The sequence below is a fragment of the Podarcis tiliguerta genome (genome assembly GCF_965153285.1).
Source record: "Podarcis tiliguerta genome assembly, chromosome: 5".
Taxonomy (NCBI): Eukaryota; Metazoa; Chordata; class Lepidosauria; order Squamata; family Lacertidae; genus Podarcis; species Podarcis tiliguerta.
In genome coordinates, this window is record NC_139538.1 from 40,481,245 (window position 1) to 40,506,400 (window position 25,156).

The window sequence follows — 25,156 nt, forward strand, 5'->3', positions numbered from 1 at the left end:
TGTAGGTCATTGGTGTTCCAGTCGGGTCTGCTTTACCCAAGCAAGCTGTGGCTATCGGTGGCGGGCAGATATTAGTAGCAAAATCCAGCCCTTCTGTCACAAAGGCCGTTGGTGGAAAGCAAGTTGTAACACAAGGAGTTGCGAAAGCAATTGTGAGTGGCGGTGGAGGGACCATCGTGGCCCAGCCTGTGCAGACTTTAACGAAAGCTCAGGTGCCCTCAGGAGCTCCCAAAAGTGGAACTCAAGGACCAGGTAAAGCTATCTTATTTGCAGACACCTTCAGAAACAGTTACATGGAACCAGTTAATATGCAGTTCTGGAATATTCTAATCTTCTAAATCCAGTTGAGGTGTGGCATGCATAAATTTACCAAGCAGGACTGTAGAAAAAGCATTTTCAGTGCTAGTTTGTGCTGTTGTAACCCATGTCTAGGCACTGAAGGGAGCTGTCTTCATGTTACACCTGTGTAACATCGCACTTCTGTACCTATTCCTGTTGAAAATGCAGTGAGAAACAGATTGTCCAAGAGCTGTTTACCACAACAGCCGCTCGCAAGAAGTGGTCTTTTGCCTTCACCAGTGCAGATTTCTTCATTCTTTCTAAAGAATATATTTTGCTAGTTTTTAGAAAGACAGGAGGAGCATGGGTGCAGGGTCAGAAAGACAGTTTGCCCCCTTCCAGTGGAAATTTCTTGTTCTGCCTTGTGAGCTTTCGTTTGTTTTTTTTGCTTGTGACTCCTCTGCCTTCAATAACTTCTGCTCCTTCGATCAGTTTTGCTTACGCCCACGCACTCCTCTTTGTACAATGAATTTCCCAAGCACGCGCCCTTTGCAGTTCTGTTCAGATTCTTCCTCACAGCCCTCTCCTTCCGCAAGATCTTGTTCTGCTAAAGCTTCCAAGTATTCACGTGCATTTTGCTCACAATCCTATAATGCAACAGCTTGCCTCCATCTTCCACAACTGGAGGTTGAGAGCTTCTGTAAATGGAGGGTTTGCCTCTTCCTTGCTGTGTGAAGTGACTTGAACTTGAATCCCAGTATGAAGAAAAAAACTATTGTTGAAGTCATAGTGGAAGTCATTGGCTCACCATCTTAAAAAAAAAGTACTCTGGAAATAAATAGAAATGATACAGATAATGATTATTGCTGGTTTTGTCTGTTCCTGTTTGAAACAGTGTGTGGCAAAAGATTGTCTCTGTAAAGCTGAGTGATCTTCATTTTTGTTTCCACTTTTCCTTTCAGTGATGGCAACATTGCAACTTCCAGCCACGAATCTGGCCAACTTGGCAAATCTGCCCCCCGGGACTAAGCTGTACCTTACCACAAACAGCAAGAACCCTTCTGGGAAAGGAAAGCTGCTGCTTATACCTCAAGGAGCCATTCTGCGAGCCACAAATAATGCCAGTTAGTGTTAAACGGGTTGAATCTAATGTGCTTGGTGTAGTGATTCCATAACACACATGAATGGAGTAGACGCTGCTACCCTAGTCTGGCCATGTGGCGTCCCCCTAAAGGCAACAACTGTTAAACGGTGCCTCCTTGAAGCTTGTTAAAATGAATAATGGGACTAGGCTGCCCTGCATATGTGATTGTTTTGTTTGTTCCAGATCTGCAGTCAGGCTCTTCAGCAAGCGGAGGTGGGGCAGCCCAAAGCACAAGTACTGGCTTATCACAGCATCTTACCTACACGTCCTACATCCTCAAGCAAACACCACAGGTCAGTCATAATCCAGTTTTCTGGGATGAAGGCTCATCACATGGGCCCATGGTTCCAGCTGTCATCCAAAAAAAAGGAAATGCACTCAGAGTTGCAGGAAGTAGGCATGACCAGTTCTCTTCATCCGCATTCCATTTCTTGCAGTCACTGTGGTCTTTGTTTTGGAGTTGGGGGTGGGGGTGGGGGTTTCTCCATGAGTTTTGCCACTCCCTTCTATTGATCTCTGCTGTTGCTGGATGCTAGATAAAACATGAGTGGCTCTAGGTTAGGTCACTAATACAATTGGTTAGAGCAGGGAAAGCCCATGTGTTTGCTGGACTCCAGTTTCCACCCTTCCTAACCACTGGCCATGCAAGTTCTGGCTGATGGTTGTTGGGAATCCCAACAATATGTGGAGGGCACTACATTGGTGATATACTCCTGGGTTAGAGTATGCCTTATATTTGAGCCTAAAGGCTTACGAAGCAGGAATCGGCTTACTAGGAGCTCTTATATTGAGAAAGCACAGTCTCTGTGAATCTGCGCTGACATTTTTTCTTGTCTCCATAGCAAATATGTAATAATGATAGTTGTGCAGGAGGCAATTGCATTATGTAGTACAACAGTGGCCAGGCTGAATTCAATGAAACAAACAGTGAGGAAGACGTGTTTTATGCACATCTGAAACCGTTTGACAGGATAATGTATAAATAAAAATAAAATTTATTCATAATTCGCCTTCCCCAGCCTATCGCCTTCCAGATATTGTTGGACTCCCAGCTCTCTCCCATAAGTCTCCGCCAGCGTGGGCCATGGCCAGGAATGAGGAGAGTTGGGAGGCCAGCAACATCAGGTTGGGGGAGGTTGTAGAGTTTCTTAAAGATGAGGTGGTATCCCCCAGATAAGTGGTACTGGAAGAGCAAAACAGTTTGCCTGTCAAAAAATCAAACCTGAGAGGGCCAGAATTTGCAGTAGGACTTCTTCTTTAGAGAGGTTTCTCTTAGGTGGTGGTGGTGGTGGGAGCAGAGTCCTTGGAGCACTCACTGTAGCAGTTTCTTTCTTTGGTCCAGGGCACCTTTTTAGTTGGTCAGCCTTCTCACCAGAGTTCTGCAAAACAAGCAACATCTGGAACAGTTGTGCAAGGGAACACAAGTGCCGGGACACCATCTGCACAAGGACACCAGGCGTTGAAAGTGATAACGGGACACAAAACGGCGGCTCTGTTTGCACAGGTAACTGCCATGTTTAGGGCTTTGATTGGGATTGAAAGAGCAAACACACAACTGGTCCAAGGGGGCTTTGGGCTTGCGTGTACTGTGAAACAGTAGCCCTTTCAGTATGCCTACATATCATGTAACTTCTGAAATGGGAGGGGGCTTTCAAAAGGTGCTTGTGATATGACATGGGGCTGGTGAGGTCAGTTATCCAAATGAAATGCCCCTGGGCATGCCCAAGTCCTTGGGGATGTCTAAAGTAGCTCCCTGGATCTCAGCCTTTATTGCAGACTTTTGTTATCAAAGGAAAAATTCAACACCATAAAAAGGTTCTCGACTTCCTCATCAGAATAGTGGGATTGGGAGTGGGGAAGTAGAAACAAGGAATTACTTTCAATTGCTTTCCAAACAGTAACTGTATTGATCTGTTGTACAGAAAAAGAAAAGTAATCCCATCAAACCCAGTGGGACTTTCTTCTTGGTATTCTGTGTTTCCAGGCCCATCCCAAAGTATTTAAAAACAGACTGGGAGGAATGCCCGCTTGTTTTCATCACATTTTTTTTGCAAACCTTTGATTCACAGGAAGTTGCGGTTTCCACTTAAATTTTTATTTTCATTTCAAAGGCAGCTTCCAGTGGACAAGCATCACTGATGAAAATATCCGATAATACACTGAAAACCTTGCCAGCATCGTCGCAGCTCTCAAAACCTGGCACCACTGTGCTAAGAGTATCTGGTGGAGTGATCACTGCAGCGACAACGTCGTCCGTGACTCTGCCAACAAATGGAGTTGCACAGGTGAGGTCAAGTGGTATGTCAGGTTTCTAGTGCAAGTGCAACCGCTCAGGAAAGTATGGCTTCTGCACATGAAGCCTATGAAATTAGAATCTTCTACTTCATCAGTTTTGATTCCCTTGAAGTAAAAGGTATTTTAAATTTTCAGAAACTGTCCTGCTTGCTACTAGCTTTACTTAAAAAGAAAAGAAATTGTTGTTTAGTCGTTTAGTCGTGTCCGACTCTTCGTGACCCCATGGACCAGAGCACCCCAGGCACTCCTGTCTTCCACTGCCTCCCGCAGTTTGGTCAGACTCATGCTGGTAGCTTCAAGAACACTATCCAACCATATCGTCCTCTGTCTCCTTGCGCCCTCCATCTTTCCCAACACCAGGGCCTTTTCCAGGGAGTCTTCTCTTCTCATGAGGTGGCCAAAGTATTGGAGCCTCAGCTTCAGGATCTGTCCTTCCAGTGAGCACTCAGGGCTGATTTCCTTAAGAATGGATGCGTTTGATCTTCTTGCAGTCCATGGGACTCTCAAGAGTCTCCTCCAGCACCAGAAATTACTTAGTGCAATTTGATATTTGATATTGAGGTGAATTACTTGGTGCAATTTGATATTTTGGCTTGGCTTATTCACCCAAACTACTGAGATGACTTTTAGTTCAATATTTGTGGTTGCCTCTGACCCCTGACTCCTCTAGTTCTGCGGCATTTGCAAAGAAATTTGCAGATTTTTTTTGTTACATGTACACCTCATGTACACCTCTCCTGCCTCCCACAGAGGAGCTCCAGGCAGCGTACAGATCCCAGGCTGGATCAGCAGGCAGAGGAGAGCTTAAGCAGCTCTCCTGTTCACTCTGTGATTCTCTCCTACAGATTGTTATTACTATTCACTAAATTTGTATACTGCCCTTCATCCAAAGATCTTGGGACACTTCACAGAGGCCCCCACATAATCTTGGTTATGTGCATGTCTAAAAGCACAAGTTTGCGAAGGTAATGTGTACTTCCACGTTAAGTTCGTAAGGGATGAATGAATTCGTAATTCATGCTGGCTGGTGTTCTTCAACCCAATATTCAATCCTTTTAACACAGCAAGCGGACAGTGCAAGTTCTAGCTCATCTCCAGCTGCAGGCCCTGTAGTGAAGGCGTCAGGACAGCAGCCACAAGTTTCTGCCAACCAGGGGCAAGCAGCATCGGCTGCTCCTAATAAAACAAATGCATCGGCGGTTGTAAGCATTGCTTCTTGGGTGGCTGCCCCAGCCCCAACCTCTGGGAAAACTGCAGTATCAGGTAAGGAAAATTCCCTTCCCTTTGCTCCTGCTACCTTTTCAGTCTAGACCTGTAATTCATTGATATTTTGGGTGCTGAAATGGCGGAATTTGGAGCACCTAACTAGGCCACTGTATTTGTGGCCTGACCTCTTTCAAAAGAAAATCAAAAGTGCTGGTGTTTGGTCTGCCTCTAGGCCAATGAGGAGTTTAAAGGTATCTTGAGGTCAGCCTTCACACGTATGCATGAGCTTTGAGTAGCACCTGCTCTTTGACCCAGTATTAATAAAATGCCAATTGGCGAGTTCCGAGGGTTCGGCCTTTTTAGTGGTGGCAACACTATTGCCGAATCTTCGGCCTGGAAAGTCCACCGACTTTCCCCTCTTCTGAAAAAAAAACTTTATTTCTGTCAGACAGTTTAAAATTTTTCTGCTGCTGTGCTTTTCTGCTTGTTTCCCTTGGTTTATTTAATCTGTGTTTATATTGTTTTTATTTATGGGGGAGGGGGGTTGTAAGCCACTTTGTGGGGAATTTTATTTAGATACAGGATATAAGCACTTATAGTAAATACTTCGAGGTGGCAGCAAGTGGTTTAAATTTTTTTTTATGTAAGTAACTATTTGGAAAAGTTAAGGTGCAGCTAAACTCCGCATCTGTGACTGCTAAAAGGGTGCAGAGTTCTTAAACTCCTGCACTGCTTCCAGAAGATGTGCAGATAGGCAAAAACCTATGTTTTCAAGGGAAAGGAGTTCCACAGCTGAGGGTCTGTTGCTGAGAACCCCTCTCTGTGTGCCCTTGCAATCCTAGAGAAGGCACATGGATGTTTGACTGAGAGGGCCCTCACAACTAGACAATGTGGACAATATGTGATCAGGAGCTCCTGATGGTTATTTCAATTGCCAATCTGATTTGGCTCCCCTGCGGCTGCTGCGGCTGCTACTCTTCTTCTTCTTCTTCTTCTTCTTCTTCTTCTTCTTCTTCTTCTCTCTTTTGATATCTTTAATTTATAAATCCTCAATCATAAGAATGAAGTGTGTTTTCTTCAACATAATTTACCTCTTCAACTCCATTTCTAAATAACAGAACTTTGTTCTGGATAGGCAGTATTTATCAGTGGTACATCGCTGCATCACTGCTTTAGAAACACTATCTTTGCAGAAACAGCTATATTATTTTTTTTTGTAATTATGACTTTTCAATTGTAGCTACAAATTGATTGTTTAATTGTCAGACTTCCTTAGTGATGGTTTTCAGTTGATGCTTGATTCTGTTTTTATCAGCATAAATTTGTTGTTGCTGTTGACAGAAGAGCTGATTTCATAGTCTCTTCTCTTGTGCAGAAAGGAGCAAGAGCTCTCTTTAAGCATGACTTCTCTTCTAGGATTGTTAAAGATCCACTCCAGTCAAAATAGTCCCCAGCAAGCTATTTTGACGGTTCCCAGCCAACTCAAGCAACTTGGTGTGAGTGCTGCCTCTGGAGGAGTCCAAACAATATTGATGCCTGTGAACAAAGGTAAAATGCAGTTTGGCAAGACTACAAGTGTGTACAGATGCTTTTGATGAGAGTATTTGGACAGTTTAGGTAACCATATCTTGGCTTAAGAAACTAACATATGGATTAACATTTTGGCTGCACATGCAGCCCCTTTGTGCAAAAAATTAACTGACCAATTATGAAGTCTATTTACTATAGTTTCCCATTACATCTTAACCAGGAAACTATAGTTATGAGCTTTGGAACAATCCAGGTTATTAAGCCAACTTCAAACTAGAATAGCCTGGATTGTTCCAAAGCTGATAACCATAGTTTCCTGATTTAGATGAATTTGCCAGCTTGTACAAAGCGGATCTGTGCACAGACTCAAAAGGCTTGTTCATATCTTAACATATTAAGCCAAGGCATGATCATCCAAGTGCAGTTATTTATTATGTGATACATAACACACACTACTGACACTAACACTAGACTTAAGCTACTATAGACAAATTTCAGTTTCTGTACCAAAGTACTATAAACAATTGATCTGGCATCTCCACTAAGGATTAGTAAAATATTTGATCAGTACAATTGTCTAGCAGTTTGTTTGTTTGTTTGTTTGTTTGTTTGTTTGATGAAAATACCTACATATCAATGTGAAACCAGTATTTTTCTTTTCTCTCAGTGATACAATCACTTTCATCCAGCAAAGTGTCTGCTGTTACACCCGTAACTTCAACAAATGCAGTTGCTCCAAGCCCTTCCGCAGTGTCTGTTGCAAAAGGTAAAATTATTTGTTATTGTGATCAGACCTTGCTCTTGCTCACCTGTGGAAAATCACTGACATCATTATTGGTGGTTGTAATCTAATTTCTTTTATGTTTGATTTTTCTTCTGTGTACGTTTTTACCAGAATCTGACTTGGATACAAAGACTTTTATGGCAAATGTACATGCAGAAATGTGGCTCTGAGCTTAGTAAAACTGAGTGGTAATGGGGGGGTGTGAAGTTGGCACATTGGTTTTCCATTTTGCAACATTCTCTCCTCATTGAAACCAGTGGGGAAGAGAATTAACTGCACTAGCTCCAGGCATAACTGATAAGCCTGATCCCAGGAATGGCAGGTCAGGTCTCTGGATCCATCCCCGTCCCTCAAGTGCCCTGGTTTGAGCCCTAACCCCAACTACCTCTGGCACTAATACTATCAACAGTAGGTCCATGCCTCCAGAGAATTCTGTGGCAGACAAGCCTCGCTCCCCCACCAGCAAAGCTCTTTCCCACCATTGTAGAGGTACCTCCGCCCCATCATGACAGCAGGACTGAGAGCATGGATCACTCTGTTAGCTTAATAAATAAGTCTGCAGTAGAGTAGAACAATGCTACAAGATACTCAGAAGGCGCTGATATGCCCGTGGTCAAATTCCTTTATGCACGAGAACTAAAAATGCATGCAATGACATATACTGCTGAGGCATAACAATATGGGTGCATTTTTCTCTGTAAGCAGTATCCTAAAATGTGGTTAATTAAAAAATGCTTTTCGGCAGCTGAAGAAGTACAGCAGTGGTTTCACTTGGGAGTCTTAGGGATAGTGCTAATGAGCTTTTAATATATTCCTCCCATAAGAAGCTGCTGGTCTCAGCTGAAATATTTTCCAAAATAACAGAACAGAAATATTCTTGTGTGGAAAATGAAACTTCAGGTCATTATCTTCCAAAAGAAAATTCTTCCAATATTCTAGACAGTGCTGTTGACTTCAATTCCACCACCAACACTGCTACCATCTCCTTTTTCCTCATTATTCTTTTTTTCTGTGAATTGAATGGAGACCTTTCAGGAGAGCATGGATATTTTAAAACTGTTTGGATGAATTGCAGGATTTTACACATATTTTAGAGGACAAGCAGGGACCTGGTTGCTCCAGCAACAAATTCCCTGGAGTAACCAGCCAGCACCATCTCAAGGTCTTTTTCTTGTCCTATAAATATATTAAAGATGCAGTTATTCAGTTATAAATAACAGCTTTGACTCCTTTATTAGCTAATTGGCAGGTTCAAGGCTAGGCAAACATATATTTTTCTACAGATGTCTACAGATGATTTTCTACAGATGTTAATTTTTTTAACAGGTGTATTTATTTTAATTATTCTTTTATCTTCTGAAGTTAAGCTGGAGCCTGACTCAGCAGGGCAGAGTTGCAGTTCGCTTGTCTCCCAAGATGGTCAGGTGACAGTGAAAGCAGAGGAAAGTTCTGAGCTTGGAAACTATGTCATTGGGTAATTATTCTTGCCAAGTTAAAACTTCATGAGTTGCAATAGGGATATTGCTCACTGGGGGCCATATTTGGGGGAGAGGTACCTAAAAGCGATAATATAAAACGTGCTCTCTTGATTTTTTACAGGACAGAGTATTTGGACAACCTCCAGCAACTTTTGACAGCAATAGTAAAGAAAGTGCCATTGATTGCTGAGAGAAGTAAGAACCTGCAGAAAAACGCAAACACACACACACAATTTTATTTACATGTCACATTTCCATATTCAAACCATGCTCAAGGCAGCTTACATGAAAAAATTACCTAATTACAAACGTAACAAAAGTAGTCATAATCAGTAGATAAAAGATTTAAAAGTTGAACAATTGAACCAAATTGAACAATTTCTTTGCCAGTGAACTATGACCTCTGTGGCTATTTAACTTTGAGATTTCATCATGGAAAAGAGCAAAAGAACTCAAGAAGCCACAAAAGATGTTCTTTGCAAAATACATAGAAATCTGAATAATCTCAGTACTCTGTATAGCTCCAATCTCACTACCCAGCCAGATAGGTGGGGTAGAAGTGATAAATTATTATCTTAACCTTAACTTAACCTTCTCTGAACAAGTTGTAAGTGTTGCAGACTGCCATCCATTATTCATGTTGTTTAAAATATTTCTTAACAACTCCTTATTGGAAGATACCAGTGGTAGTGTGCTGAACCGTGAATAGAATTCACACAACATAAAAGTTCAGCTTAAAATCAAAGTTGGGGTGCCACCACAAAAAAGGCCTTCTCCTTTGTGGTAGGATAACATGCCTCTGTTAAGTAAGTAATGCCTCTCCAGATTACTAGAGATCTTCCATGGATGCCCCTCTTGCATGCTGCCACCTTCAAGTGTGTGGGGTCTCAAGCCATTTAGGGCATTAAAAGTATGCACGACACCTTAAATTGGGCTTGGAAGCAAATAGGCAGCCAGAGTAGATCTTTAAGAATAGGCATCTGAACAGCTCTGGTTGTACTTGAGCAGCTGTGTAACACATTGCAGTAATCCTGCCAGGAGGTTATCAAAGCACGGTTCCCCATGACTAGGCTATCCCTGTCAGGGAATGGTTGCAAGATGACAATGGCATCAGTAATACTCAGAAGGAACTATGAAGTTTCCAAAGCATTTCACACGCCTTATCTCAGTAATCCTTAGCCTTACTGACAGACCGGAGATATGTATCTTACCACTGCTGGTAGCTGTTTGCAGCCATTTGTCAATTCAATCCATCTGTTGCTAATTAAAGCATGCATTGATTGCCTACCTGCAAGCTGCCCATACTGTTAGCACTATTAATGTTTCCCTGGTAACTAACCTTACATGCCTTGAGGGAAGCTTGAAAACAGCAGGAGCAAATGTGCAAAACTAGGTGGCGTAAAGAAAATGTAATGACAGGAGATGCCATAAATATGTGTAATGCCTCTTTTTAAAAAATGCTGTGTAATTGTGTGGGCCTCCTATTTGGGAAACAATGCTCTCCACTTCTGCTTTGTATTATTTACCCCCCAAAAAAAGCCTCTTTCCTGCTCTTATATTTTCTTTTCCGACATTTATGGGTTCTTTTTACCAGCAGAGTGTCTATACCTTTCCGCAGTGGTGTTTTTTAACACAATTGGCCTTAAGCGATTTTCTTAGCCTAGTTTAACAGACAAAGGTAATTCCTTACTATGGATGCTGCTGCCCAGTTTTCATTTTTAAGAAATCAGAACTCTTGTTTCCATTTTCCTCTTTCGTTTCACTTTGTCCTTTGGGTCACTATAAGATAATATGAACTTAGAAAGTGCTTGTGTTCTATATGCCTTGTAACTAAGGGAGTTTGAGCCTTTTTCTCTGAGGAAAAGCAACAGTGGAATCAGTATTCACTGAGTGGGTTGTCTATTAAGAGCGGGAACCCTGAAAGGGATTTGCTGCTATTAGAATATCCTGCTGTGGCAGCCATTTCGCTTACTCTCTGAATCGTTCATTTTGGCAGAACACAGGAGTAAGTGTTTAGATGAGATTGCCACTTATTTTTTAATTCTGAGGCTCAGGAAATGTACGCAACACACTTGTACTTTTTCCCTCATGCAAAATGATGTGCATAACAAAATGTTCAGGAATAGCCAGTCACACAATAAATTTAGTTTCATAGCTGTTAAAATTTATATTTTTTGGTGCTTTCCCCCTGCTTTTTAGCTGAAGATGCCAACTCTTATTGTGCCAGTTCTGTGGAACAATATTATAGCTGGAATATTGGAAAACGGAGAGCTGCAGAGGTAAATCTTCTTAATGTGCTCTATAAAAATGAGCTTAAACCCTCCGAGAAATGTCTGGCTGGAAATCTGTGCCTTTGTGGAGCTGATTTTTATTTTTTAAATCTCTTCCAGAAGCCTAGGTTATATTTAATATATTTGTGTATACCCATTTTCTTTTTTTCTAATATAGTGATATTGGCTTAAAAAAATGTAAATAAATTTGAGGCTTCCAGATATTTTTAGCACTAAGTGTGAATCATTGTGTAAATTCCTATGACTAATTTGCGTTAACTGTTTTTTATTCTGAATTTTAAGTTGTTGTAACCTGCCTGCTGAAGGTTGGATGATGGCGATGGTAATATAAGAAATGGAAATGTGGTTCTTTGAGACTTCTACCATATCCTCATTCTGTGATGTCCAAGTTTTGTCTGAATAACCTAGATCATATGGAGTTAGTCAGGAGGCAGCATGGTTTAGTGGTTAAGAGTTTTGGACCAAGAATTGGGAAGACAAAGCTCAGTTTCTTCACACAGCCATGAAGCTTGCTGGGTTACCTCGACCAGTCATACAGTCGCAGTCTAACCTACTTTGCAGGAATGCTTTGCTAATAAAAGGTGGAGAAACTGTATGTTGCCTTGAACTGATTAGAAGAGGGTGTGTAATTGAAATCGGACCCCCCTGCTATGTATCCAAGGAAAGTGGCAAAGACTTGCAAAACACTTCAGTGGAAAAAAATCATGAGAGCTGTAATAAAATGAAAGGCAGCTTTACATTAGTAAAAACAATGAAATTAAGGACACCTTCACTTTAATTTCCCATTGGAGATTTATTACCATTGTTAAACATACTATGACTAACTTCTTGGCCAGTCTTTGGTCAGAGGATTTGCTATTCATTTCTTCTTGTTTTGTTTTTCCCTTATTTGTTCTTCTGTTTCTCTTTCCTGTTTCACAAAATGACCCCTCTGTTGTGCACAGAATACAGGAAAGCAGGGAGGGCGCCCAAACAAGGCACACATTGTCCCCCCAGATGTAGCAGGCTGCAACAATAGACCCATTTGCCTCTCTACAAGTAACAAAATAGTTAGCTTTGCTAGCTTTGCCAGACTCCTGTTTCAGGCTGCAAACAGGGAGGGAGGCTGGGAGCATGATTCATGAAATTGTACAGGAAGGGACTGTGCTGTGTGTGTGGCAAGGGGCTGGTGGTGCGAGTGCCCCCCCAACCCCCCCCCCCAATGCTTGGGCCCTGCACAATTTAAGTATCCCTTGTTCTTTGAATGATCTAGAACAGGCATAGGCAAACTCCGGCCCTCCAGATGTTTGGGACTACAGTTCCCATCATCCCTGACCACTGGTCTTGTTAGCTAGGGATGATGGGAATTGTAGTCCCAAATATCTGGAGGGCTGGAGTTTGCCTATGCCTGATCTAGAAATACACTAAGAAATCACCATCAACCTTAGTTTACGGATTGAAAATCTAAGGCCATACACTGATCAAGGAACTGAATCCATAACTGTTTCTTACATATTATCCCTCTGGGGGATAATATGTAAAAGCAGCTATTTTCATAATGTCCTATTTTTCATCATGGATCTGATGAAATGCATTCCTGTTTCAAAAGCTTTTTGCTACAATAACTATATCTGCAGTGCTCTTGGTTGTTGTTTTTCTGCAATGAACTACAATGGTGTTTTGTTCTGTTTTGTTTTTACTAATTTACCATAATTGATCCTATCCTGAAATTGTAAAAGATGGATAAAAACAGGTGGGGTTTGTTCTAAATCTTAGCTCTTGTCCTTTCTGGATTCTCCCCCATTATAGTGGCAACGAGCACTAACAATAAGGAAGATCCTCCAAGAAATCATAGAGAAACACCCAAAATTTCACAGCATTGCCCCCTTGAAAACAAAGCAGGTTGTAAATTGGTGTCGCTCCCGTGGCTACACACCACCTGACCCGGAAACTCTGAGGAATGAAGATTCCATAGAAGATGTGCTGACACAAATAGACAATGAGCCAGGTAAGGAGTCTTATTTTAGAATCTCAAAACATCTGTATCTTAGTGATGATTTAAGAACGCACCACCTCCAGAGTTCCATTTATAAGCCCCTGGCGCCAGTTTAGTTCTGTTCTGTCCATTTCAGTTTTTGCTTTTGGGATCCCAAAGAACTCCCTGAATTTAAGAAAATTTGCTCTGATTCGATGCTCCTTTGCTCTTTGTTGGGTTTGGTGAGAGTCAAAAGAAACCACAAGGTTTTTCAGGCCACCACCACCACTAGAGGCACAGGAGCCCCAATGGGTGAAAACGTGGCAATCCGGAAACATAAGTTGTACCTGATTTCGACAAAGCAAATCTAGAATCCATGTTGCATGGCATGGTATATTTATGGTGCACTATTTAACTGTGCTGGATTGCCTTTCTGTTATAAGGCGTGGGGAATCTTTTCTATCCCAAGGGCCACATTTCCTCCAGGTCAGTCTTCAAGGGGCCACCTTGCCAACAATGGCAATGGCAAAAACAGGCAGAACGATTGATGCGGTTCTTACCTCTGTGCAGTAATTCAAGATATGCAATGGCAGTTTCTAAACACCCACTTCTCTCCATCCTGCAGGCATTAGTGCAGTGCATGAACACATTCCAGCCAGGCAAAAACATGCATGGAGGGTGTAGATCAGGACTTGGGGAGAGGGGATGGCCTGGGAGGAAATCCTGAGAGCTGGATAGAGAAGCTTGGAGCACCACATTTGACCACCCGGCCTGAGGTTCCCTAGCCCTACTGTATAGACAGAGCATGCTGCTAATTTGCTCATTTGGAAGCTCTTTCAAATTGAGATAGGTTAGGAGCTAGCAAACGTTGTTTTGCAAAATCCATAATTTATTTTGGAAACAGAATTGCTGTCCTCCCTTACATTTCCAATCTGTCTCCCCTGAAAGTTTCAGTTTCATTTGGCAGACATAATTCAGAAGCTTTCTATTCCTAAATGACTTCTACTGAAAGTTGATATTTTTTACACTCTTGCCAGAATGGCGGGTGCTTACTTGTTGGGAAAGAGTGGGTTGGGTTTTAAGTGGCAGCAGGATTGGGGATTAAAGCAGGAATAGGCAGAAGGAATGATTCAGCATCTGTTCATTCATTCTGCAGTGCAGAAGATGTATCCGGGTTTTTCTAACCAAAACCTGAAACTGCAGAAATAGAAGCAAAAAATCAGATTTTACTGGAAAGAACTTGACGTAATATTAAAAAGGAGGACATGGAAAGGGAGGGGAGAGGTGGGTTTAGGTTTCTGCTGACCATCCCTGGCTTCCTGATATACGTGGATCTAGAACATGTTCTTTAGGGAACGTCACAGCTAGAAAGACCGCAGTCAAGCCTGGAGTGGACTAACACAAAAGGAGGCAGCATGCCTCAGTGGCCCAGTTCTTGCTCTATGCACGACTCACTCTGATGTGGATTCCTGGAGTGTGTTTCTCTTGGTCTATAGAACTTCACAATTGTACCCTTTTAACCATTTTAAAGAGCTTGAAAAGGAAGTGCTTTCTCTTGATGAGAGTGGGTCAGTTTCTCTCCGTTGTCTACACTGGTTTCTCCTTGTGCTCTGCCAGAGGAGGTGGTGAGAGAATGAGAGCAGGACATTCTATATGCTTGCCCACTCTGTGCATCTGCCATGTGTTTGTTTTATGGGTAACTTTCCTAGAGAAAAGCTCTAGACTTGCACATCTGACCCCATAGGCATCCATATTGTTTCCTTCTGTCCATAACATGTGATCAAATTTGTAAAGTTAGTGCCCGGTTCTAAATTAATGTGTTGCAAATGGAAGCATTTTCTTTTCCCCTTTGTTGCTACCCTTGGATCCAGATGCTGGGGGGGGGGCACCTCCTTTTCACTTTGAAAATATTTCTTTCATGTTTGGAACATTGGTTCTACAAATCATTTTCCTTAGGGCTAAAAACAGGTGTGAGTCTGTAACCTCTTAATTTGGGCCTGGAAAGCAATGGGCAACCAATGCAAAGTGCTGTCTTTGGCCCTTTAATGTCCTATGCAGTTTGAGGCCAGGATGCCCGAAGGACTGCCTGCCTTGTATTAGCATGCTAAGGTTTACATCAGGGGTAGGCAACCTAAGGCCTGGGGGCCAGATCTGGTCCAATCGCCTTCTCAATCCGGCCCATGGACCGTCTGGGAATCAGAGTGTTTTTACATGAGTAGAATGTGTCCTTTATTTAAAATGCATCTCTGGGTTATTTGTGGGGCCTGCCTGGTGTTTTTACATGAGTAGAATGTGTGCTTTTATTTAAAATGCATCTCTTGGTTATTAGTGGGGCATAGGAATTCATTCATTTTTTATTATTATTTTCAAAATATAGTCCAGCCCACCACATGGTCTGAGGGACGGTGGACTGGCTCACGGCTGAAAAAGGTTGCTGACCCCTGATTTACAGTCAGCTACTAAAAGGCCACAGGTTCCCCATACCTAGACAGAGACCTGTGATACGACTGGAGCCAAGTACCCCACTCCTCCAGAAGGGACGCGGGTGGCGCTGTGGGTTAAACCATAGAGCCTAGGACTTGCCAATCAGAAGGTCGGAGGTTCGAATCCCCATGACGGGGTGAGCTCTCATTGCTTGGTCCCTGCTCCTGCCAACCTAGCAGTTTGAAAGCACGTCAAAGGGCAAGTAGATAAATAGGTACCGCTCCGGCAGGAAGGTAAACGGCGTTTCCATGCGTTGCTCTGGTTTGCCAGAAGCGACTTAGTCATGCTGGCCACATGACCTGGAAGCTGTACGCCGGCTCCCTCGGCCAATAAAGCGAGATGAGCGCCGCAACCCCAGAGTCGGCCACGACTGGACCTAATGGTCAGGGGTCCCTTTACCTTTACCCCACTCCTCCAGAGCAGTTTTGCACTTGTTAGTAAAAAGCTCTTGAAATGTTGATGCCCACTGCGTATAAGTTGCTTTTTAAAGCTTCCTCCTTCGTCACGGTAATATCTATAAACGAAAACTCTTATGTTTACCGAACAGTGTGTTTCCTCGTTCCAGTTCTAAGGTCAACAGCTCTGACTTGCATTTTTTTTTTTACAAGGAAGGCAGTGAAACAGGCATTTTTATCCATAGCCACGCTCCCTCACTTTAGGATGAATCAGGACTTAAATTAGTTCTGTCAATCAATGGAACAAGTTAATCAAAAATCCCATTTATTTCAATAAGACCAAAGCTTGACTTAGTGTGGATGCAAACCTGCAATGTTTATCTGGCTACCCAGCTGCTGTGGAACTGGAGTTATTGTAGCAGAATGAGGCAGGTCACTTTGGGAAATGTCAGTCCATCCACAGCATCAGTGTCTCTATTTTTATGGGCTCCTTTTCAGGCATAACAATGATGGCAACTTGAGATGGCAGGATGTTGTCACTGGAAACCATGTTCTGGTGTTGGGCGGTAGCAATTAGGGCTTTTTCCTCCTTGCAGTTCAGCACGAACTCCGAATTCCTTTTAGTTGCACCCATCTGTCACTAGATACAGATCTGTTTGTAAATCCTCTTTCTGTCTTCCCGATTGCTTCTTGGGAAAGAATGCTCATCTTCTTACACCACTGGGGAAGAACTGTGTCGAAAGCTGGAAGAGCTGGAGCGGTTCCTCAAGCAAGAGCCAGACAATGACGAGGAAATAGACATTATCAACGTTGCTGAGCCTCTGAAAATAAACATTAAAAAGGAACCAGAGGAGAAGCAAGAGGAAGCAAAGTTCTACTTGGCACCCCAACCTACATCAGAGTTTGTGCGCGAGACAGTGGAGCAGGTACAGAGAGAAATGCTCTTCATAGCTAGATGAAGAATTATTCACTGCCTCAAGCTCTTGACAGTGCAGTATAATACATTTGTCCTTGCAAGCTGCGTTGGCTTTTTGTTTACAAGGTTGGTTGGAGCTTGCTGGTACTCCTAGACTGCCTGTAGTGTCTCTTTCAGGGTTTAAGCCCCACCCTCAATTTGCCTACACAGTCTGGTATCCTCCCCATGCTTGTCTGTTTTGCTGGCTGGAGATGATAGGAGCTGTAGCCTGAGACATCAGGAAGAGGCACTAGGTTGAGGAAGACTAACTTAAACTGATAACAAGAACCCCAGGACCTGATGTGGAGATGGTAATGTTTAGCCCATAGCAGAAAGATAACGGGGCTCAACACAGAGTGGGCAGGCCCAACGGGGGATCCAGAAATTTTCCTGTGATGTGCCTTCCACATATCTCCCCCTCCCCGCCATGCCAGCAAGTAGTTCTGTCAGGTTGTCAGAATCCCATTTTAACAGAATGTTTTGGTCCTATTTGTCTGCTCCTTTGTTTAGTAGTCAAGAGCAGTAACCTTTTTTTAATTCACCCTCTCGTTTTATAGATAGGAATTTCCTTTCAGCCTGTAGAGCTGCACAAGAACGTCTATGCGTCCGTAATAGAAGATATGATTTTAAAGGTAAGCTGTTAGAAAACTTTCTGTCATTTGACAGTGTAAAATCTAAGTCATAGCTTGTTGAGTGAAATGCAGAAAAATCAAGTTGTGGCTTATATGAGACTGCATGACCAAAGTCCTGTTTTTATATATATTTATATAGGTATAGTGATGACAAGTTAAACAAACGTATCGTTCTTTGTAATTTGTGCATAGGGATGTGTCGATTTTATAAGACATGGTTTGTGATGATTAAAAGCATTTCTTAACTGTTTATGTTCTCTGTCCTTGAAACCCTCTTTATAACAGGCCACAGAGCAACTGGCAAGTGATATACTAAGAGAAGCTTTGGCAGTTGGTTACCAAGCAGCACCTCACAGCAGGTATACTTGCTTAGGTTTTACTTATACAGTGGTACCTCTGGTTACGTACTTAATTCGTTCCAGAGGTCCTTTCTTAACCTGAAACTGTTCTTAACCTGAAGCACCACTTTATATAATGGGGCCTCCTGCTGCTGCCGTTCTCATCCTGAAGCAAAGTTCTTAACCTGAGGTATTATTTCTGGGTTAGCGGAGTCTGTAACCTGAAGCGTATGTAACCCGAGGTACCACTGTACTGTGTAACTTGTGTAGCATTTGTGCATTAGACAGAATCTATGTTTACTTTGAGGACTATAAATTTAAAATGGTTCAGAACTACGAGGCACCAGAGGTCTCCAAATCACTCACAGACTGATAAGACCTGGTTCCGTGTCTTCTGGTTGCTATTCTGTGCGCCCCCAAAATCCACTACAATCCTAGATTTCTCAAGTTATTTTCTCTAGGCAACAATCAGTTCTCTACCAGGGAAGAGAGAAAAACAGCTTCAAAATGGACCAGGCAATCCTGATTCTAGAGAGAGAAATGTGCACTGAGGAATATGCAAAAATGGCTTCTCTTTTCCATTGTCTTTAGGAGGAATTTCCTGAGTCATTTTCAAGCCATTTTTGCATCTTCCCTTGAGCTTGTGTGACTCTCTCTCAGCCACAGCTCTGATTTGTTAAAAACCACTGAAAGGCGGGATTGTTCTCACAAAGCAATTGCTTCAAATGGAGCCTCACATTTTGCTTTGTAACTTTTGTTCTTAAAGGGCTACAGGATACTGCTATTTTTAAAATGAAAGTTCAGAGTCTGGGCAGGCCCTGATAATAGTAAGAAATTAAAATTTGCTCATGATCCAAATCAATACCAGCTTATAGCTGCATTTTTATTTGCACAGTTCATCCCTTGTGGCTTTTGTTGTTGTTTGCTTAACCAGGTGCTTAGATGGAGCCTTGAGGACTAACATTCCCTTGATATATTCTCCCCTCTCCCCCCAGGACTCCAAGAGAGATCACCGTGATGAATATTCACCAAGCCATCTGTAACATTCCCTTTCTGGACTTCCTCACAAACAAGCATATGGGAATATTGAGTGACGAACAGTGATCTGGACCGGAAAGCAACACGAACAGCAGAATAAAGTTCTTGGCACAATCCCATTGTGTTCAAATAAATATATATTTTAGTGTTTGGTTTAGGCTACCTTGAATACTACAAATTAGTGTTTCAAATTAAAAAAAGAGAGAGAAAGCATAAATCTTAAAAAAAAAAAGACCTGTTCCAAATTCAGCTGCCTAATTTCATTAGCAGTTGCTCCTAGGTGAGCTACCTGTGAAAATTATGATAGCACATTAGATCATGGCCTAGACTGCTGGACTCCTGCTTTATCAAGGAAATGATTAATTGCATAGGGCTCAGTTAGTGTAATTCAGAAATAAATGCAAGCTTCCTTAATTCTCTTTGGAGCATAGCTTCCTCTGACATTGGTAGTTAATTGTAATGATGGTTAATGGAAACAAGCCAAATTCAACCTATAGTTAATGAAGCTGGCTTGTTTTCACTTGCCATCAGTTGGGCAATATGTGAAGCTCTGGTTAGTCTAGGACAGAAACGAAAGCTTCCGATATCCTTGCTGTTGCACCAGAGGAAGGAAAGCATACAAGCCCCATGAGAGGCTTGTTCTTGTAACACTAGACCAGGCTTCTTCAACCCTGGCCCTCCAAAATGTTTTTGGCCTACAACTCCCATGATCCCTAGGTAGCAGGACCAGTAGTCAGGGATGATGAGAATTGTAGTCTCAAAACAACTGGAGGGCCAAGGTGGAGGAAGCCTGCATTAGACCATGACTGAGCATTACATGCCAATACAACCAATGAGTGGCTTAGGTGTATAGAAAGGCAGCAAATTCTGTTACGGTGTAAGATGACATAATGAAACATGGTAAGAAGAAGTCTAGACTAGGTTGAAAGCTTATCCAAGTTGACAAATAATCCAAAATTGGCTCTTGGAAGGAAGTTGTTCCCAACCCTCAAATCACATGCCTAATTTTTCATTTATGCTGCGAAAATAATATTCTGTCCACCCCCCCACCGATAGACCACAATTGGATCCTACTTGACCAGTTAAAAAAAAAAAAGTTAAGTTATAGCATACTGAGTTTTCCTCTAATTTTTTGCTGAGTCAGTTCAAATCTTGTTTTATTTTCTGATTTTAAAATCTTCAGTTGTGAGGAGACATTTGTTTGAATTCCAGATAATAGGAATTGTTTAGCCCACATTAAAGTATGTAATTGGAATATAATAGCTTCGCTAGAATACTTTCTCCGAAATTTGCTGGTTTTCTTGTGTGTGGCTCTTAGGCTATTGGTGCACTAGGAAGTACAGTTTTTAAAAGATTTTTTTTAAAAAATCAGTCCATTTGGTGACCTAGATACTGTCCATGTGCAGCTGCCTTGCGATCTTTACTGAAAACATGCAGTGCCTTGCCGAACATTTCCCCAACATTTTACTGACCACACTGAACAACCAAATCATCAAAGGGGAGATAAATTTCAATGAAATTAACCTGGGTAGAGTGCAGTGTTTTTATTCTGCTCAGCATACTTTCAAGGTGGCTATAGGGTGTTTGTAGGGGACGTGGGTGGTGCTGTGGTATAAACCATTGAGCCTCTTGGGCTTACTGATCGGAAAGTCAGTGGTTCAAATCTGCACAGCAGGGTGAGCTCCCGTTGCTCTGTCCCAGCTTCTGCCAACCTAGCAGTTCAAAAGCATACCAGTGCAAATAGGTACCTCTGCGGCAGGAAGGTAAATGGCGTTTCCATGTGCTTTGGTTTCCGTCATGGTGTCCCATTGCACCAGAAGCGGTTTAGTCATGCTGGCCACATGACCCAGAAAGCTGTCTGTGGACAAACGCTGGCTCCTCGGCCTGAAGAGAGATGAACGCCACAACCCCATAGTCACCTTTGACTGGACTTAACTGTTGAGGGGTCCTTTAACGTTTGCTTTTTAGGGTGTTTCAGCATTGTTTTCTTTCATTCTGTAAGTCATTCTGCAGCCTTCCTGGATGCCCACGCATTCTGAAAACCCCATAATGTTCCTCAGCTGTGCAGAAGACAGCGATGCTGAACACCAGATGCCTGGCCTGCTGTTCAGTTTTTTTTTGGGGGGGGGGTGTAAGCTGGGTTTCTCTACTTAAAGAAATCAATGCAACAAGGTTTTTGGGTGGTTAGAAAAAAGCTTTCATTAACAAAATAAAATCAGCATGTGCACCAATCTTAGAAGCTCGGTAGCACACATCCTGGCTTCTCACACTTCAATTGAAACTCGGGGGAAGATATCACAAAGCTATCCCACTGGACATTTTGAGATTTGGAATTGCAGGCAGTTAGGGAGGCTGTAGAGTATTGCAAAAAAGTTTTAACGGGAAGGGGGAAATACCAACATACACCCGATGCTCAGCTGCCTCAAACAAGAAGGTAAGCTAAAAATAAACCCACACAGTATAAAGAAATTCTAAGGCACCCTAAGAAAGTGGTAGAAAAACAGACACCTGTTTGCCAAGTGGAGAGAACGGAGGGCATGTTTTGGCATGAAAATCCTTAACCTTGCTGTCAGGCTTGTTGACATTTAACTAGTCCACTAACAGGTCAGCAGCAAAAAGTACTAACATCTTCTTAGTAGGTGACTTGTAGGTGAACAATCTGAAAATAAAACAAGAACACTGAAACTAACATTAATCAACCTAACAAAGAGAGGCTGTTGTCTTGAGATAGCAAAGGAGCTGTTTCTCGATGGAAAGGGGGAGGGGAATCTGCCCCATCAAAGTTTAGCATGCTTCAGGTGATTTTTAAATGTATTTTGGGCAAACTTTTCCTTCATTGGGAAATGAAAATGGTGCCCAGCAGTTACTCTGTAATGATGGTTGGTTGGTAATGATGAAGTAAGAATGCTGCTTCCACACACCCAGATTGCTTTTGCTAAACCAAAGTGAATGCTTTCAAATGTGTTGAAGGCTACCATTGTCCAAAATGGTCCGTGGCTTAAATTCTTTGCTTTGCCTGTATTATAATGTATAATTGTGTAATATACATTTACAATAAATTTTCTTTATTAAACATCATGGGGATGGGCTCTTATTTTTTCATGCTCTAAGCCTATGTTGCTTTCCTGTACATCAGGAGGTGATTGGCAGCTGCCATGTCAATGCCCATCAGTCCTGCTAAATTGACTACTTCTTGTACTTTAGGAATGGGCAACTGTGGCCTCCATATGCAGAGACTCCAAGATTCCATCAGCCCCAGGCAACCCCTGCTAATGGTCAAGAAGGATGGGAGTTGTAGTCAAGCCACATCTTGAGGACCATAGGTTACCCATTCCTGCTGTGCTCCCTCTTAGGTGAATTGATTTTTTCCCCCTTGGAGAACACTGTTCAACAACAGTTGCACAGCATAATCTAAACTTCCATAAGGAGTACAGAATACACTTGGAGAACCAGCTCCCATAAAGATGGAACCACATAAATATAGGTGTTTACTTTTGTTGCCTGAAAAGCACAGTATCATTGCCTAAAGCTATTTCTCCCCCCAAAAAACTATTGGAACAGGGACCAAGATGAAGAGTTAATTTTTACTTACCTGCTGCATATCTTCCAAAATTTCAGAGATTAAAATGAGAGGCATCTGTACTATCCCATTTCTCCCATTCCTGCCTCACATGCCCGTATGCTGAAGGGTGTGGAGCTACTTGATTTTTTTGCCCTTCACTCTTACTAACAGAAAAATTTAGAAAAACCTTGGTTGAGTGCTTCTCTGCTGTATGTCCCACCCAGACTCCAAAGAAGCATTATTGTGGTAGTTCTCCTGACAAAATTTCAATGTCCAGGTTGTGTTCCCTTAACAATATTCAATCTTAATTACCAAGCTCTGTGGACGATTCTCCCAAGATCCCTGTGTCCCTTGACTATGAGAATATAATAATACAGCCTCTGTTTCTTTCTCTCTAGCTTTAAATAAATATCTAGGCCTTGAATAAAAGGATGCTCCTCTTCCCCTTAAATTGTAGTCTTTCTCAAACAAGCCCACCTTTTGAATAAAGTCAATAAGACAAAGAAGTCAATTGTCATACTGATGAATAACAGCGAGGCTTGCAGAATGCATGTTGCCACAGCAACCAATTGCCAGTAAAACAGAGAGCTAAGTAAAGTTATATTGACAGAAGAATTCTAGGACTGCTTTGCACATTGAAAATAATATGAAACACTCAAGTGCAGCAGCATGTCACCTTATATGCAAGTGTGCTGCTGTGATACATATATATATATCTATATATATATAGATATATATATAGATATAGATAGATATATGTGGGCTTGCATATGTACTTCTATACTGCAAAATACACAACTGTTCAGCCGCTACCTATGCACAGAACTACTAACTAGATGGAAATAGCATCATTTGTGAAGAGCCCCCACCCCAATCCTTAAACAGAGGTGGATTCCCCCTCCTTAATCCTTGCCAGAATTCCTGCCATTTTGCTTCTGTAAAGTACCTGGTGCTGCTTAATCCTTCTACTTTTCTTTCAAATAAAGGGGCATATTTTTTATCAGAATACAGGAAACACTGTGTATCTGCAAAGGCAGCTTCCTACAATAGTTTATAACATCCTGCATAAGGCTGGGAAACAATACTGTAATGTGTTCATAGCGTAGGAAGTGACTTAATGGAAAATAATCCCTCTCTTTCCCGCTCCACTACCACAGACAATAATGCCACTCAGCTGAGCCCAAGTATATATAAACTCTAAAGCATCACACAGAGTAAAGAGCACTGCCCTGATCTAATGTGAGAGAGCTGTGACCAGCAAGAGGTTTATTTTGTGAATCTGTTCTACCAGGACCGCAGATGTTCTAGATGTAGGGCACCAAGCAGTACATGCAATGCTCTTACACACCTGTAGACCAACAGGAGACCAACTATCAGCTCTCCCCATGCACAGACTACCTGCCATGCGGGGAGATGAGGAACAGGTTCAGGCACTCAGTCCAGGCACTCCCTAGGGCTGGCCACATTTTAGGTTGTGGGGGGGAAGAACAGTGGAATTCAACCAGTGCAGATTTCAGCTACACTCTCGGTTCCCTAAAGCAGATAATAGATTACAAATGTTATTGCTCCTTGGTATACATGCAAACCATCAAAATGTTTTAGTACTCCAAACAGTTTCCATTAAACTGACGACTGAAAAAGAACCTGTAGCCAAAATACATTTTTATTAAATTTATCTTTGACTCCATAAAATACAAACTTCATGTATAGCTGCTTTGTTGTCATCTTGTTTTTCCTTTTAAGAAATCTTATTAAATTAAAAACAGAAACCAAATAGGCAGTGTGGTTTTCTTTTGTCTGTTTAGTAAAAGTCTGGATTGCAAATAACCAAACCAGTTAAAACTCAACTGCTTAAATATATCAGAAATCGTCAAGCAGAATAAACAGGTTTTACTCAGAAACATTCAACATGCAACAAAGAATATTTTAACTATGTTCCTGAAAAACCATGATTCTTATCCCCATTCCCTTCCCCAAATTCTTTCTGCATGTGCTTACATTAGATGTAGGGCCATCTGTCAGATGGTCCCGGTATGAAATCTGAATGATTAGACAAGCACCCACTTATGAAATAGATGAAGAATGAGTTCCAAAAGCAGTTTGTGATATGGCATGATGTACGAAGAAAAATGAAATGAAATAAAAACTCCTATTGGGCACACCCAAGCCTTTGACGGTGATGAAATCCTGTTAGGCACCTCAACATCCCACTGACACCAGTAGAGGGTGAGCTGACAGTTATGTCTTTTTCTTCTAATAATAACTGGGAGTTTGGGACACCCAGTTTTCTCAGGATTATACCCAATATGGTTCTTGCTTAGCCACTTATGAACAAATTGACTATTTATGTTATCAATAACTTCTTAAGTCTAATGGGCAAATGTCAAATTCGAGTGCACCAGTGCAAAGCTCCCAAGACTCCAATACACACACACACACATGTATAATTGGAGTAAGGGCCTCGGGGCCTCCCAAAGATAAAGTATTGCTTTTGTTTTTTTCCAGAGCCCACCAATACCCAGTCAGCATTTGTGTGGAGCACCATGAAGACCCTGCTTGAATATAGCCCACAGCAGTGGGGAACCTGTGACCCTCCACATGTTGGTGAGACTACAACTCCCATCAGCCTTGACCGCTGCCCGTGTTGGCTGAAGCTGATGGGACTTGGAGGCCAGCATCATCTGGTGGACCCCAGCCACCACCAAAGGAGTGACGTACACTGAAGTCCCTAGGATCAGGGCAATAGATCATTCTGACATTTACAAATGTCAGTTGGCAATTAGTTATGTTG

The 25,156-nt window shown here is 42.1% G+C and overlaps 1 protein-coding gene across 4 annotated transcripts in view; it reads left to right on the forward strand.

Annotated features, from left to right (window-relative positions):
• The window catches only part of YEATS2 (YEATS domain containing 2), a 38,015-nt gene extending 16,139 nt beyond the window's left edge, over positions 1–21,876 (forward strand). The window contains exons 17-34 of one of the 4 annotated variants that reach the window (XR_014512039.1): positions 6–252; positions 1,242–1,403; positions 1,607–1,716; positions 2,766–2,927; positions 3,535–3,708; positions 4,783–4,981; positions 6,341–6,472; positions 7,122–7,220; positions 8,601–8,712; positions 8,838–8,911; positions 10,916–10,995; positions 12,796–12,994; positions 16,540–16,766; positions 17,353–17,427; positions 17,713–17,786; positions 18,761–19,083; positions 19,583–20,804; positions 21,162–21,876. Coding sequence is in view for 1 of the 4 variants with exons in the window: in XM_083443447.1 (XP_083299573.1) it covers positions 6–252; positions 1,242–1,403; positions 1,607–1,716; positions 2,766–2,927; positions 3,535–3,708; positions 4,783–4,981; positions 6,341–6,472; positions 7,122–7,220; positions 8,601–8,712; positions 8,838–8,911; positions 10,916–10,995; positions 12,796–12,994; positions 16,540–16,766; positions 17,353–17,427; positions 17,713–17,786; positions 18,761–18,869 (2,235 nt within the window). In the remaining 3 variants the exon portion in view is untranslated. Of the gene's footprint in view, positions 1–5; positions 253–1,241; positions 1,404–1,606; positions 1,717–2,765; positions 2,928–3,534; positions 3,709–4,782; positions 4,982–6,340; positions 6,473–7,121; positions 7,221–8,600; positions 8,713–8,837; positions 8,912–10,915; positions 10,996–12,795; positions 12,995–16,539; positions 16,767–17,352; positions 17,428–17,712; positions 17,787–18,760 lie in introns of all 4 variants that reach the window. The other 3 variants (XR_014512037.1, XR_014512038.1, XM_083443447.1) reach the window with 3 other exon arrangements.
• Positions 21,877–25,156: the final 3,280 nt, after the last annotated feature.